The sequence below is a fragment of the Typopeltis vanoorti genome, chromosome 12 (assembly GCF_054136105.1).
Source record: "Typopeltis vanoorti isolate ZY-2024b chromosome 12, IOZ_Tvanoo_1.0, whole genome shotgun sequence".
NCBI lineage: Eukaryota > Metazoa > Arthropoda > Arachnida > Uropygi > Thelyphonidae > Typopeltis > Typopeltis vanoorti.
In genome coordinates, this window is record NC_143560.1 from 24,225,899 (window position 1) to 24,241,203 (window position 15,305).

The 15,305-nt window shown below is 35.7% G+C and overlaps 1 protein-coding gene across 1 annotated transcript in view; it reads right to left on the reverse strand.

Moving 5' to 3' along the window:
• The window catches only part of LOC150100631 (fibrillin-1-like), a 1,594,375-nt gene that overhangs the window by 1,316,663 nt on the left and 262,407 nt on the right, over nt 1-15,305 (reverse strand). The window contains exon 11 of the mRNA XM_090401848.1: nt 9,657-9,779. Within this exon, the coding sequence (XP_090257974.1) occupies nt 9,657-9,779 (123 nt within the window). The remainder of the gene's footprint in view (nt 1-9,656; nt 9,780-15,305) is intronic.

The following is a 15,305-nucleotide window of genomic DNA, read 5'->3' on the forward strand; positions in this document are numbered from 1 at the left end:
TCGATCTTGAGTTTCACTTACTGGCTATATAACAACATAGGTTTTTTATCCCTTTAATATCTATTAAGTTGCCAGAAAACTAGCCGTTTGGCTTTTCATTTTAATTACAAAATGCCAGAAGTATCAGAAATAAGGGAGAAAAGTTTTTGGTATTGGTGAGCTTGACTTTACCAAAAATCATAGGCATCAGTGATACCTGGTTGACAAAGTTTTGTATTCTCAGGGAGATAGAGGGAATTGGACAGGAGAAGGGGTACTGCTGATGATAAGTGAAGAACTACAATCAACAAAATTAAAGAGGATATTAGGTGGATGAGATGGTTCTTTGAGGCTGTCTGGTGTGAGGTCTTGAAATTTGGAAGTCCAGAATAGGATTCATAAGATAGAATTAATCGGGAAATTTTGAAGAGGATGGTGGAAATTAAATACATGGGTATGGTGGTGAAAGAAGATAGGTTGGCTGCTAAAATTGTGAGACCATTGTGATCAATTTTGGAAATGATGAGGATATCTTAGATCCCTCCATAGTACAAGACTTTGATCAGGCCACACATGGATTACTGTGCACAGATCTAGTTGCCTTGTTTTCAAGAGGATGAGGATATCTTAGAGAATTAAGATATCCTCATCCTCTTGAAATATCTTGTGAATAGAAGAAGGCAAGGGGATATGACTGAGATATATATGTTGGTGAGAGGTTCTTACCAGTTGAATGTGGTAACAACAGGAGGCCATCCTTGGAGGGTGTTGGCAAGGAAGTCAGGAGAGTGTTCTTTGCATGGAAAGTGACTGGTGAATGTAGAACCTATGAGTGTATTTAAGACATGGTTCAATGATCTTTTTTGCACGAGAGTGTGGACCTCCTGTAATGTAATGAGTCTTTTGACTACATGGAGGTCTGATGTTAATAATAATAATAATAACTTTAGCACTTGTAAGAAATTTATCCTCTTCACCACAATTTAGAAATTTGAGAAATCTTTCATCATTTTCTTTCTTTTAATCATTTTCAATCAAATATGTGATATTAATATGAAACATCTGATAATGCTGTTATCAGTATATTTGACAACCTAAAGAATCTGTACTTTATATGGTTTTTATTTGATATAAGCATCTTCATAACATCTTACATTATGTCATACGTACCGAGTTCACATTCTTTGGTATAGTTGTGGTTTGTTGTAGTTGGGGGATTGAGTGGTGGAGATGGAGGGGTGTAGAGTAGGAGCCCTCCCTCGATGTGTCCTTGAACTCTCTGGAGGTATGACGTAATAACAGTAATAATACTAATAGTAATTTATTGATTGCTAAAATATTTACACATATACAATAGACATCTTGAGTGACATTGCAACTTATAATAATACATTAAATAATTTTACAGAATTCAGCTCTAAGTGCTGCATTTTCTACATCGATTTCAACTAAAATTTTTAATAGTATTTTTTTTGCCTCTATATTATGCATTTTCATGGTTAGCATTAGAAGAATATTCAGAATTTTTTGTATAATATTTTTTTATTTATATAATTTTTTAATTATAAGAATAATTTATTACATTATTTTTTCATGTTACATAAGAGTATTATATTAATGATATTATCACATAATAATCAGTATCTTCAGTATCTTCTTTATTGTTGTATACTTTACTAACTGTTTTATTACATAATCTGCTTCTTTGGTTATAAGGATTACGTGTGGTTGAGTGACGCGAGTTAATCCCACATATTTCGAAGCTTGGGTTAGCTTTTGTGAAGGGAGTGGGATTTAGTCTTCACTATTTATGTTGTTGCTACTGTTTGTGCATGGGATGTTGGCATTAAATGCTCGTTTGAATGATTTGTGATGTGTATATTAGCATGAGTGGTATATTAACTTTGTTGGTATATTTTCCAGAGTTCATGTTTTAATGTTCTGTAGTTATCTATGAGTTTTAAATTTCTTGGTAGGTTGTTGAGTTGAGTGGGTGTCTGATTTGATCTCATAAAAGAACCGTATGAATTGTTGAAGGGTGTAGGGATATAGAGGGTTATAGAGGGATATAGACTTATCGTATAACACGACCTACAACAACCCTCTCTGTTGTTTCGATATTTGATGTTGAAGTAATTCCTTGTTAATGTCATGTAGTGTTTCAGGTTTTTAATGCTCAGAATTCTGTGTATCGCCATGTGCTTGTCGGATATTGGTTGTTGCATGTAAGGTGTCTGGATCACTGTTGACACGATTTTCCTGTGTAATGTTTCTAATTTTGTTAGGTAGCTGTTTGATGTGTTTGCATAGACTGTTATTCCGTATCTGAGCAGGGATTCGCAGATACCATTATATAGGAGTTTTTTTATGTTGGATGGAATAATGTCTTTAACTTGGAAGAGTTTTGCTGTGATGATCCGAGTTTGGTGTGTAAGTATTCTATATGTTTTGTCCATTTAAGGTGGGAATCTATATAGAGAACGAGGTATTTTGCATGTGTTACAGGTTTGATTTCGGAACATTGGCAGGTATTTTTGTTGTTAATGCAGCGGTATGTGTGACAGTGCATCGATAGTGATGCGGGGCATATGATTCTTGGGTTGTGTATTATCAACATCTGTGTTTTTGTGCCATTGATTAGAATTACATTTTGGTAGAAGTATGTTGTGATTTCATTTAGGTCTTGTTGTGCTTTGCAGAGAGCCGTGTTGATGTCTGTGTGGATTGCTAGTAGTGCAGTGTCATCTGCGTACTGAAATATTTGACTTCTTATGGATATGTTATGAACATCATTAATATATATGTTGAATAGAGTGGGTGATAATATGGCACCTTGAGTACACCATGTTTTATTCGTATACCGCGACTGTGACATGTACCTATTTTTGGTACTTGTGTTCTGTTTGAGAGGTAGTTCTTGAACCATGTATGCAGTGTTCCTCTTATATCTATTGAGTATAGTTTGATGAGTAGTATGTCATGTTCAAGTGTATCAAATGCTTTGGTTAGGTCCAGCAGTATAAGGACAGTGTACTTATTTTTGTCAAGAGCTTTGTTTATTGTGTCGGCGATTTCTTCTAATAAAGTGACGGTGATTTTTTTGTTTTCTGAAAGCCGTATTGGTTTTGTGAGATGATGTTGTACTTCTGTAGTCTGGTGTGTGTTATTTTTTCAAGAATTTTTGAGATGACTGGTAGGGTAGCTATTGGTCTGTAGTTCTGATTATAGTTTCTTTTGCCGTGTTTGTATATTGGCATAATTACTGCAGTTTTTAGTTGTTATGGAATAATGCCTGTGTCGAATATTATGTTCACGAGTTTCAAAATATTGGATTTATTTGTTCAAAGTGTGTTATAAGGTGTGTGAGTCTAATGTTGTCTATTCCTGGAACGGTCTTTGGTTTTAGTGTAGGAGTGCTTCTTTCAGTTCCTGTTTTGTTACGGGTGGAAAATACATCGTTTGTTGTTGACTTTGTGCCGGTAGTTTTTTGTTGATCGTTGGTAGTTTGTCTTTTTTGAGTTGTGTGAAAACATGGTTGAATGAGTCTGCTAGTTCCTCTTGGTTTGTGTCCTGACTGAAGCTTTTTGCAATAAAATCTTGTGCTGAAGTTTTCTTTTTACGAGTTACTAATTCGTTGAATGTAGCCCATATTTGATTAATGTTGTCGTTATATTCTATGAATTTTTGGAAGTAGAAGCAGTGTCTTTTTGCCCTACGAATTTTTATTGTTAGTTGATTTCTTGTGTTTTTGTATAAGGTTTGTAAATGTGTGTTACTAAGTGACTTTTTAAATTTTTTCCATAGATTTTCTTTTACAGTAATACTATTTAGTATGTCGTCCTATTATTACGCAGTATTATTATCCCATTATTATGCGTATTATTACGTACTACTATGTATTATTATTATAATAATTAAAAAAACCGGTCATCTTAATAACAATAATAAATTATAATAATAATAATAATAATAATAATTTCTGTTGTAAAGTGTTATCTTCCTAGATGGAATACATACCAATCAGACCAGGTAGAAATTACCTTCATTTCCAAGTGAAACACCACCACCTTGCTTACTGACCAAAGTAACTATGCTATATTTGGTCTCTAGAGAAGGAGTTCTGGTTTCTACCCCCCCCCCCCCCTTTCTTTCTTCCATGCAGTGTGACACCATTAAATGCATACTAAGCATATTGTGAATCTATCAGATCTCACCTGGATGGGAGTCCAAGTAGTGGTATGTTGGAGGGGGGGGGAGGAATGTTAAGGCCACAACATAATAAGCAGATTGGGTGCTCTTTATGGGCAGCATGTCCATAGTCTATTTCATTTGAACACATACTCCTGATTTATATTAGCTAATCGCATAAGTGAACATAAACAGAATATCAAACAAGCATAGTGTTAATGTGATTGAAAAAATCTTTGTAAAAAATAAACCAAAAATAATTACAGAAAAAAAATAGCATAAAAAAAAAAATCATCTCCCCATCCACCTTATCAACATTTACAGCATAAATACAATAATAAATGATATGCCATCACTTACAGACAGCAATGTATGACCTATTTCTAACAGAATCTCAAAATTAACCTCAACAACCACCGCACATTTCTACTGTCCAAACAATACTGTGTGCAATTCCTTCCACCACAAAATGGCACTTATGCCTTTGTTTGATTCAATGTCCCACTCCGGCGAATGCTAAACCTATAATTCTCTGTTTTTGATCTTGTGTGGTTTAAAGTTTCCTTGTACCATTCGTTTTTATGATCTACATCATAATCATTCTCTAAATTCTAAAAACTCACTGACCTCTACAACTATTAATGAAACCTAACTATCTGCAGTCTAACCATCCAAACACTAGAATCATCTTCCTAGATGACTTCAGTCTCTGCAACTCTAACTGGATTCCCTTTTCCAGTTTTATTATTATTATTATTATTATTATTATTATTATTACCCAAAGACCTCACGGAGTCAAAGACCATCTGGGAGGTCCTTTTATCACACACACAGCTCATCATACAGTGTCTTAAACACACTCAAACTCCATGCAGACACCACACTCTCAGGCGAGACATTCCAATCATTTACACCTCTGCATGAAAAAAACCTGCCTCTCACTCCCCTACTCACACCCTCTTTATACAGTTTCCAGGGATGACCTCTGGTTCTCCCCCGATCTCCCACTATTTTCTGTAGAACTTCTCCAGCACTGATCCTATAACAACCCCTTACCAACTGGTAGGTCTCTATCATATCTTCCCTCTTCCTCCTGTTCACCACACTCTGCAAATTACATCTTCTCAATCTTTCCTCATACTCGACATTCCAGAGGGTCAGAAACTACCTTAGTCAGTCACCTTGGACTCTTTCCAGCATCGCTTCATCCTTCTGAAAACTAGGTAACCAAATCTGGGCACAATAGTCCGTGTGTGGCCTAATTAAAGCCTTATACAATGGAACAAGAATCTCTCTACTCCTATAAGTCAGTCTCCTCCACATATTCCCAGAATTCTTTGTGTTGTCTTCACAATTTTGGCAATGTATCCCCTAAATTGCAGATCCTTATCCACTATCACCCCCCCCCCGATCTCTTATTTCCTCCACCTCCGACAATATATCCTCACCAAGCATTAATTGCATCCTATCTTTGTTTCTCAAATCTTAAAACCTTACATTTTGCATCACTGAACTCATATCCCCATTTCCGTGCCCAATCACTCATTTATTCAAGTCTTCTTGTAAGGACACATCTTCCCTACTCTTCATGGTTCATCCCAACTTTGCATCATCCGCAAACAACTGAATATCTCTATCCAAATCTTTGCCAATATCATTAATATACAACTTAAACAGTAATGGCCCTAAAACAGACCCCTGAGGTACTCCACTAGTGACTTTCCTTTTCCTGGATATTGCTCCCCCATACACAACTTGTTGATACCTTTCAGATAGCCAGTCTCCAATCCAATGCACTAATCTAACATCCAACCCAATCTGCTCTAGTTTGACTGTCAACTTATCATGTAATCTATCAAAAGCCTTTGTGATATCTTAGTATATTACTGTATCCTTCTCCTCTGTCCAAGGAAGCAGTCACCTTATTGTAATAAGTAAGTAGATTACTAAAACATGACCTCCCTTTAGCAAATCCATACTGCCTACCAAAGATAATACCATTTTTGTCAACCCAACTCTGGATCCTCATTCTCACAAGCTTCTCCAACAACTTAACCACAACACCTGACACACAGATAGGCCCTATAGTTTGATGCTTGAGTTCAATCACCTCCTTTATGAAGTGACACAATCTTACCCTCCTTAGGGACTTGACCGAGTGCAAGACTCGTGTTAAAAAAATATGTCAAGACAGGTGTCTACTCCCTGGCAAATTCCTTCAGAATACATGGTGATATATAATCATGTCCCACAGCTTATTAACATCTAGTTTGCTCAACCCCCATACACCTCTTGCTCACTTACAGTCAGTCTTTCCTCCCTATCATCAACTGCTCTCAATCTCTCCATGAAGTCACATTCACAAGATTGAAAGTGAATGTGACTTCATGGAGAGAAGAACACATCTCTCCATGTGTTCTTCTCTCTGGATTCACAATGAATTCACAATCCTTCAGATTGCTGAACAATCTGAAAGTGATGCACAAGTATTTAATGTAAGCAATGATCAAATGTAAATCATTGTCATTCATTGTCACCCGAATACCAGGTAATCTTCTACATTCTTCCAACACCTTCAAACATTTCTAAACCAGTTCTCCTTCACAAGTATACCACAGAGGTCACTTCTTCTCTCCTTAACTCAGACAATGATCATTTGCACATTTCCATTTCCAGAGAATTCCTCAGCCATTTTCACTTCATGTCTTTTGGCACTACAATGGCACGAAAAGTGAATTATTGGAATTTCTATTCTTCCCATACATGATCAGACCACAGCTTCCATTCTCCTATATATCTCAACATTTATTCTGAGCAAATTAATGACCTTATCCTCACTGGAATGAAGGCTCATTCTACACTCTATTCAAAATTCCTGCCTACTATTCAAGCTATGTTTTAATATATGTGGCAAAGCAGGCCAAGAAAAACTTTAGCCTGCCCAAATCAACTTAACACAAGAACTACAGCCTCATTCTCAGCCTTAATAAAGCATGCAACAAATACAAAATGACCATCAATAAATTTAAATCTGACTTTAAAAAAGCTAAATGCAGAAAACATGCCTTCTGATCAGAAGGCATGATCCATTTGCAAAGACCACTAGGCATAGCTTCTGCTGATTTGTTCTTCCACCTCCTTCTCACCAAGTTTCCATCTTGTTACAACACCTAAAGATAAAAGTTGACCATCTGTCATCATTCATTGCCTCCAATTACTGCAAAAATGACCAATGTGAATTCACTCTTGTCAATTCAGACACACTGTACAATATGTCTTCTGTAGTCTTTTGTCAGAAATGCATCAGAACAATATTATTATTATTATTATTATTATTACGGTTATCTCCATGGAGTCAGTAGACTCATTGCGGGAGACCCAAACTATCAAAACAATATCTATCATATGTCTTCTTGAAGTCATTTACAGATGAAGAACTCACAACTGAGTCAGGCAATGCATTCTACTCATTCACCACCCTCCAGGTGTAAAACCTCGTTCTCACACCCTTGTTAACCACACTTTTCCTTAATTTCCAGGGATGACCTCTAGTTTTTCCATCACTACCACACAGCTGAAACATTTCCCCTGCATCAATCTTATAAAAACCTTTTAGTAATTTAAATGTTCCTATCATATTCCCTCTTCTCCGCCTATCAACCAACCTCTGCAATCCACAAGTTCTCAATCTATCAATGTAGGGAGCATTATAACTATGTAGTTTTGATGTTCTTCTCTTCTTTTTTCATTGTAGATTATTATTATTTTTATATTTTTTTAAATGCCAAACACATGAAAAGTTTAAACCTATGGTATATCAATAACATGAGTGGGAGTTTTTATTAAATAACAAAGTTAACAAAAACGTTCTTTGGTGCAGATAGTACTTCCTCAGCTGTATTCAAAAGTTGTGCATATACATCATCCATCTTCTGGACATATAGCATGGAAAGATATGGAAAAGCCTGTGCAGTTACCTCTGTCATTTCGATTTCAATTTTGTATTGCATTGAGGCCTGCTCAGCAAACTGCTACTTCTGAAATTTTGATTTTGATTGTGTATGGCACTGAAGCCTGTTTGGCAAACTGCCATCCTTTGACTTACCTTCCCTTCTCTCTCCCTGATTGAAGAGTCAGTTTTCTCTCAGGTCAATCACTGCACATCATGAGTTGGATTCATATAATTAAAAAGAAAACCAACTGCAGACTTTTAGATAGCATAGTTTTTTGGTGGCCCACCCTAACTAGTGCTGTTTTAAGTACACTATCCTTCACGCTCTAACTGTGTCCTCTAGCTACAGTTAAGGGTTAGGCCAGTTTTGTTAGGGTTTTTGGCAAATAATAACATTCTCCTAGACCTTTAACAGTTTCTTATAGCTAAATTTACTTAAATTGGGAGGGTTCTGCACATCACATTCTAATTTTCCCAAAAATTAGAATGTTTGAAGTTACTTCTTTTCAAAGTCGCAGCATTTCTTCATCTGCAAACTTACTTATTGACTTATAACTATGTGGTTTTGATGTTCTTCTCGTCTTTTTTCATTGTAGATTATTATTATTTTTATTATTATTATTATTTTGATGTTCTTTTCTTCTTTTTTCATTGTAGATTATTATTATTTTTGCATTTTTTTAAATGCCAAACACATGAAAAGTTGTAAACCTATGGTATATCAATAACATAAGTGGGATATAAGTCAATATAATCTGGGAATCTTGTCTAGAGACCACAGGTATAATTTGCAAGCTACTTCATACCTCCAGTAAGCATGGTGGTAGGTAGCTTTACACCACCCAATGAAGACTGTTATCTAGAGACATTCACTAGCATCCATGCCACAGCAGGATTTGAATTCGGAGTCTGATGGACTGAGTAGTGACTATCTATTAGCCAACGAAGCCAGTAACAGTTTATATTGGCAGGGTTCATATAACCAACCATAACTCTAAATGCTCATTTCACTGGCATTGGATGTGGGTATTATGTACCGTATATTTAAATATGTGGGCTGTTATGCAGTTCCACATGAAATTCTGATGTATGTAATGAACACTTTATAAAATATTTCTGCTCTTAAGTCCAATACCATATTAAAATTTAGAATTCAGAAATAGGGAAGAATAATTCAACATTGTTCCCTTCAGTTGTAAAATAATTCTTGTCATGATGAGAGGAATCCTTATATGGATTTTTAACAAATGAGTTAGTCATCCATATGGAGAAAGCAGTGTTTTTTTTCTCTTAGAAATTAGTTTTTTCATCCTGCATACAGGCAAATTGTCCAGGGAACACATGCAAATAAAATATAAAAATACTGTTAATGGGCAGTATATGGTATAGGTGGTGGATAGCAGCGTAACATGTAAATGTCCTCCCTTGATGAATCCTTCAACTCTATGGAGGCATCATATAATAATAATTATTATTATTATGAAATCAGGTAATAAAAAAACCTTACATAAAAAACATACAAAGAAAGATTAATTACCTATACAAGACTGCCTACTGGGAGACATTGTGAATCCAGGCTTGCAACGACAAATGAAAGAACCATGAACATTTACACAAACACCATTGGCACACATGCCAATAATGGAACATTCATCCTGGTCTGCAAAATATAACACAATACATTTTAGAGCAGACATCAAGTCAGCTGGTTAATTAACTGTCTGTAAAATTCATTCTAAAAATAATTTAACATAAGGAATTACAGTTGACCCTTAAACAACATGAGGGTTACAGGTGCCGACCCCCTACACTGTCAAAAATCCGCATATAACTTTTGACTCTCCAAAAACTTAACTACTAATAGCCTACTGTTGACCAGAAGCCTTACTGATAACATAAACAGTTAAGACATATTTTGTATGTTATATGTATTATATACTGTACTCTTACAATAAAGTAAGTTAGAGAAAAGGAAAGTTTATTAAGAAAATCATAATACGGTGATTACATTTACAGAAATATACTGTATTTATCAATAGCAAGTTTACATCATCTGTTTACAAATGAATCATATGTCTGTCAGTACCTACATCAATATTGTCTTATATGATACAAAACACTGTAGATGTTATACATATTAATAACACTAGACATCAAAAATTAAAAGATAATGTGAAAAAGAAATTATTCATATTTATTTACAGGTATAACAATTCATGCATTGATAACGAAGAAGCAGCACTTGTTTCTACATTGCTTCAACAAATTACTTTATAGTAGCTTAGCCTATACACTAATGAATGAATCGTTATAAACTTTTTATTTAATACTAATTAATTTAACTAAATAATTAATAACAGTTAATTTTATGCAGTTATGATTTAATACTGCGTCTTTAGGTTTGTTTACATTTCTCTCGACTGCACATGGCACCATGTACAGTCTATAAGCATTGTGTGCTCAAATTTGGATAAATTTTAACTTTTCATAATAGATTTGTGTATATTTTATGGTACTAAATGATAAAATAGACTAGTATCTATATATATTTTATGCATTCATAATATCTAACTTTTTCTTGATTATTTCGATATTTCTAGATTACATGGCTCATCTGCATTTTTTTTTTAAAATTGTTACAAATCTCCAAAAAAATGTCCAACATATTTATTTAAAAAATTCAGCATATCATTGTACCCATGCAGTTCAAACTCACATTCTTCAAGGATCAACTGTATAATTAGATTTACTCTAAAAATTGCAAAATGAAATTATCAAATTCATTTTAAAGTGGAAATAATGTTCAGGAGATCATCATCCACTTCTTTTTTTTATTATTTTCGATTTTCAATATACAGGGTGACCAAATTAAAGTATCTCTGCTTAAGGCATTGTAGAGGCCAAGTGATCCAAATGCTGCAAAACTTTGCAGGAATACATTGTGTGTCATGCAGAAGTCATATCTGAGAAAAAAGAAGAAGAAAAAAGCAGTTCCAAAATTCACCACCAGGGGCATTTTAATATCACAAAATACATGGAGTTTTAAACTCACCTGACAGCTCAGCAGGTGTCAGGTGAGTTTAAAAAGATGAACGCCGAAGTTTTCCCTTCATTCTGATTGTTAATACTATCCATAGTGATGGCACTGACCTTGCCCTAATGTGGTTTGCTCATGAATCTGTACCACCTAAATAATTGCAATGCTGTTGCTGCACTCAGTGAATTTCAACACCTCAACAAACATCAATGACATCCACTATCTCCATGCATTCTGCAATGAATGATTAGTAGTTTGAAGAAACGGGATCGTTGGAAGTTAGACTTGGCAGAGGTTGCAACCCAACCAGTTCACAACAAGTGAATGAAGTTACTACTGCTGTTGTGTAGCAGGCCATAAATAACAGCACTGGCTGCTGCAGTGCATGTGCTATATAGATACTCACATGTGCCTTATACAATCATCATCATCATCAAATTCCTGCCATGTACCCTCAAGGGATGTACAGGATATGACAGTACTACATGAAAAAATTACATCATTACTAACTTCCTATCTACAATTTTCCTCCAAATCAGTCTGTTACTTGTCAAGACTCCAACATTATCAGATCTTATATTTCTATCGTCTAAGGCATTTTGTACCGTATCAATCCACCTATATCTTGGTCTTCCTCTGGGTCGTTTTCCTGCCAACCTGGCAGAGAACACTTGTTTTGCTAATTTTTCCTCTCCCATTCTATTTAAGGGACCATACCACCTGAGATTAGCTCTGCTAATGCATTCCTGGATGCTGACAATGTCAAGTTCTTTCCTAATATCCTCATTTTTAATATGATATTGCCATTGATGCCATCTGTTCAAGCCTCTAATCTTTCTCAGGACTCTCATATCCGCGGTCTCTAGTCTTTGGTCAAGTGTTTTAATTCTGACCCAGCTCTCAGATCCATAAGTTAAAACTGGTTTGAACACTGTCTTGTATACAGCTAATTTAGTGTTCCTACTAATTTCTCTCTTATTCCATATGAATTTATTCAATTGACTTCCCGCCATACCAGCTTTGCTGATTCTGTTGTCTATTTCTATATTTAATTTACCATCTTCAGTAAAACTCGTGCCTAAGTAGCTGAAATGATTTACTTGTTCCACAGGTTCTCCATTCACAACACAGTTGACATTTTCAACGATTCTGCCTATTTTCATTGTCTTTGTCTTTTTATTGCTGACCTTCATACTATATCTATTACAACAGCTATTCAATTTAGTCAGAGAATCTTGCAGACTTGTAGCAGATTTATTTCGAAGTATAACATCATCCGCATAAAGCAAAGAGCTGACATTAGCATCTCCAATTTTCATATCAGATTTAATACCACTTTCCTTCATAATGTGATCCATATAGATAATGAATAACAGAGGGGGATAATGTACATCCTTGTCTCACACCAGATTTAACATTAAACCATCTTCCTGTACTTCCTTCAATTCTAACTGCTGACTGACAACTCAAATAAAGACTAAGTATTGCTTGATATAATGCCCCGTTGACACCATATAACTGCAGCGTATTGAATAGCTTCTCTCTTGGCACCTTGTCATATGCCTTTTTCAAATCGACAAAACTTAAATACAAATCTTTGTTATATTCCCATGCTTTCTCGACTATTTGTCGTAAAGTGAAGATCTGATCCTGACAGCATCTATTTGGCCTGAATCCAGCTTGTTCTTCACCAAGCTTTTCTTCCACAATTCTTCTCAACCATTTCTCAAGTATACTTGCATAGATCTTGCCAGGAACAATCAGTAGGAAAATACCTCTGTAATTCTCACATTCAGTTTTATTTCCCTTTTTATATATGGGTACTATGAGAGCTCTACTCCAATCATTGGGAATTCGTCCCTCTGTCCAGGCTTTCTGAACTATGCAGTGCAGCCACTGTAAGACTTTTATACCACCATACTTCAGCATTTCTGGTCAAATATCATCTACTCCTGCTGCCTTTCCACATTTCAAGCCTTTGATGGCTTTTTCTACTTCAAGTATGGATATGTATTCCTGCCTGCATGCCTGGTCAGTGTTTTTTACCACTGTGCTGTCATCACTGCTTGTTTCATTTAGCAGTTTTTCAAAGTAATTACTCCATACTTCAAGGATATCTTTTTCTCCTGTTTTCATGTCACCTTTATCATCTCTAATTCCTTTTACAGCACTCTTTCCTCCATTCTTAAGCTTCTTCAACAACCTCCAGAATATTTTGCCACCTTCTTGATATTTATTTTCTATATTCTTGCCAAAGTCCTCCCATGACTTTTGTTTAGCTAGTTTTACACAGTGTTTAGCATTCTTGCATTTGTCTCTATATTCTCTAAGAGCACAAGCTGACTTATTTGCCAGAAACATTTGATATGCTTTCTTCTTTTCCTTCACTGCCTCTTTAACTTCCTGTGTCCACCAGGGAGTTCTGATTTTTTTATCCTTACAGACAACCTCACCACATGCCTATCTGGCAGAATCAATCAATGTTTTCTTCAGAGTTTGCCACTGAATCTCCAAGGTTTGATTCCTGTTCTCAAACTCTTCCATTTTTTCTTCAATAATCTTTGTGTATTTTAGTCTACAGCTCACATCTGAGAGCTGTTCAACTTTTATTCGCTTTAAAACTTTCTTACATGTTATTCTTTTCAATATGAAATTCAATTTTATCCTGCTCAGGACTGAATAGTGATCACTTCCAATTTCAAATCCTCTGTACACTCTGGTGTCCTGCACCAAGGAGAAAACATCACTATCAACAATAACATAGTCAATGAGACTTTTCTTATTCCTAACCTCTTCTCTCCATGTGAATTTGTACACATTTTTATGTTGGAACATGGTGTTAGTAATAACCAGTCCATGTCCTGAGCAGAAATCCAACAGATATTTGCCATTATTATTAGCTTTGCACTTTTCTCTAAATTTTCCCAAAATATTTTTGTATGTCTCACAATCATTTCCTACTCTGCTATTTAGATCCCCAACAAGGACCAACTTTTCCTTTTTCATTGTGTCAGTTGCTTTTTCTAAAGCGTCAAAAAATTCCTTCACTACTACCTTAGTAGAACCTTCTGTGGGACCATAGGCACAAATAAGTCTCATAGTCCAGTTCCCCATTCTCATATTTGTCCACATTACTCTACTTGAGACTGACTGCCATTCAAGAAGATTAGCCTCGTATTTTGTGTTGAATACTATGGCTACTCCTTCTTTTCCTTGATTGTCATTGCCTGAATATAACATTTTGTATTTATTGTTCAGAAAGATCTCACCAGTTTTGGTCTTTTTTGTTTCAGTCACCCCTATTATGTCGATCTGGTACTTATTTAATTCCTCAGCTAGCTCCATTTCTTTGCCATTCAGGCTTCTTACGTTGATAGTACCGATCTTTAACTTTGGTGATGTTGAGTTGGGGTTTGTTTTCAGATTTGTTCCAGTAGCTGACTTTTCGCTGTTTGCCCTGGTTCCCTGGCGAAAACAACGGGGGCCTTGTTTAACCGGGCGACGCCCCAGCCGGCATGAAATTTTGTCATGTTGTACCATCATTTTTTATTTTGGTTTAACCAATAAGAATACAATTTGGTTGACTAAATCCCAAATTGCCAGCCCATCCTCGTTCGTTCAGTATCAAAGTAGATACTCAACAGGGTGCACCACAAGAAGGTGAGGATTGGACATTAGGTCAGAAGCCCTGGTCAGTTCTCCGCATTCCTTTAACGGCTATGTGGAAGTCTCCTCTCAGTTATACAGCTTTGACCCTTAAGCACCGTGCCTTATACAACTGTCTGGAAAATTCTACAGAAGATTCTGCATTTCTACCCATACATGATAACCCTGACACAGGAATTGCACCCACAAGACTTTGAAAGTAGACTGACAATCGCTTTAACATTCCTTGCTCGATTGCAGTTGGACTTTGCATGGTCATGGATGATTTTATGGGAAGATGAGGTACATGTTCACCTGAACGGAGCTGTAAATACCCACGAGTGCCGAATATGGGCTATGCAAAACCCACATGCATTCCAACAAATTCCTTTGCATTCACCTAAAGTTACTATAATAAATTTAGTTTAATCCTTTATCCAAGTGTGAGCAAACAAAGCTTGCACCTGAATATCTTCAGGACTGAATATGATGTTGTACTACCTT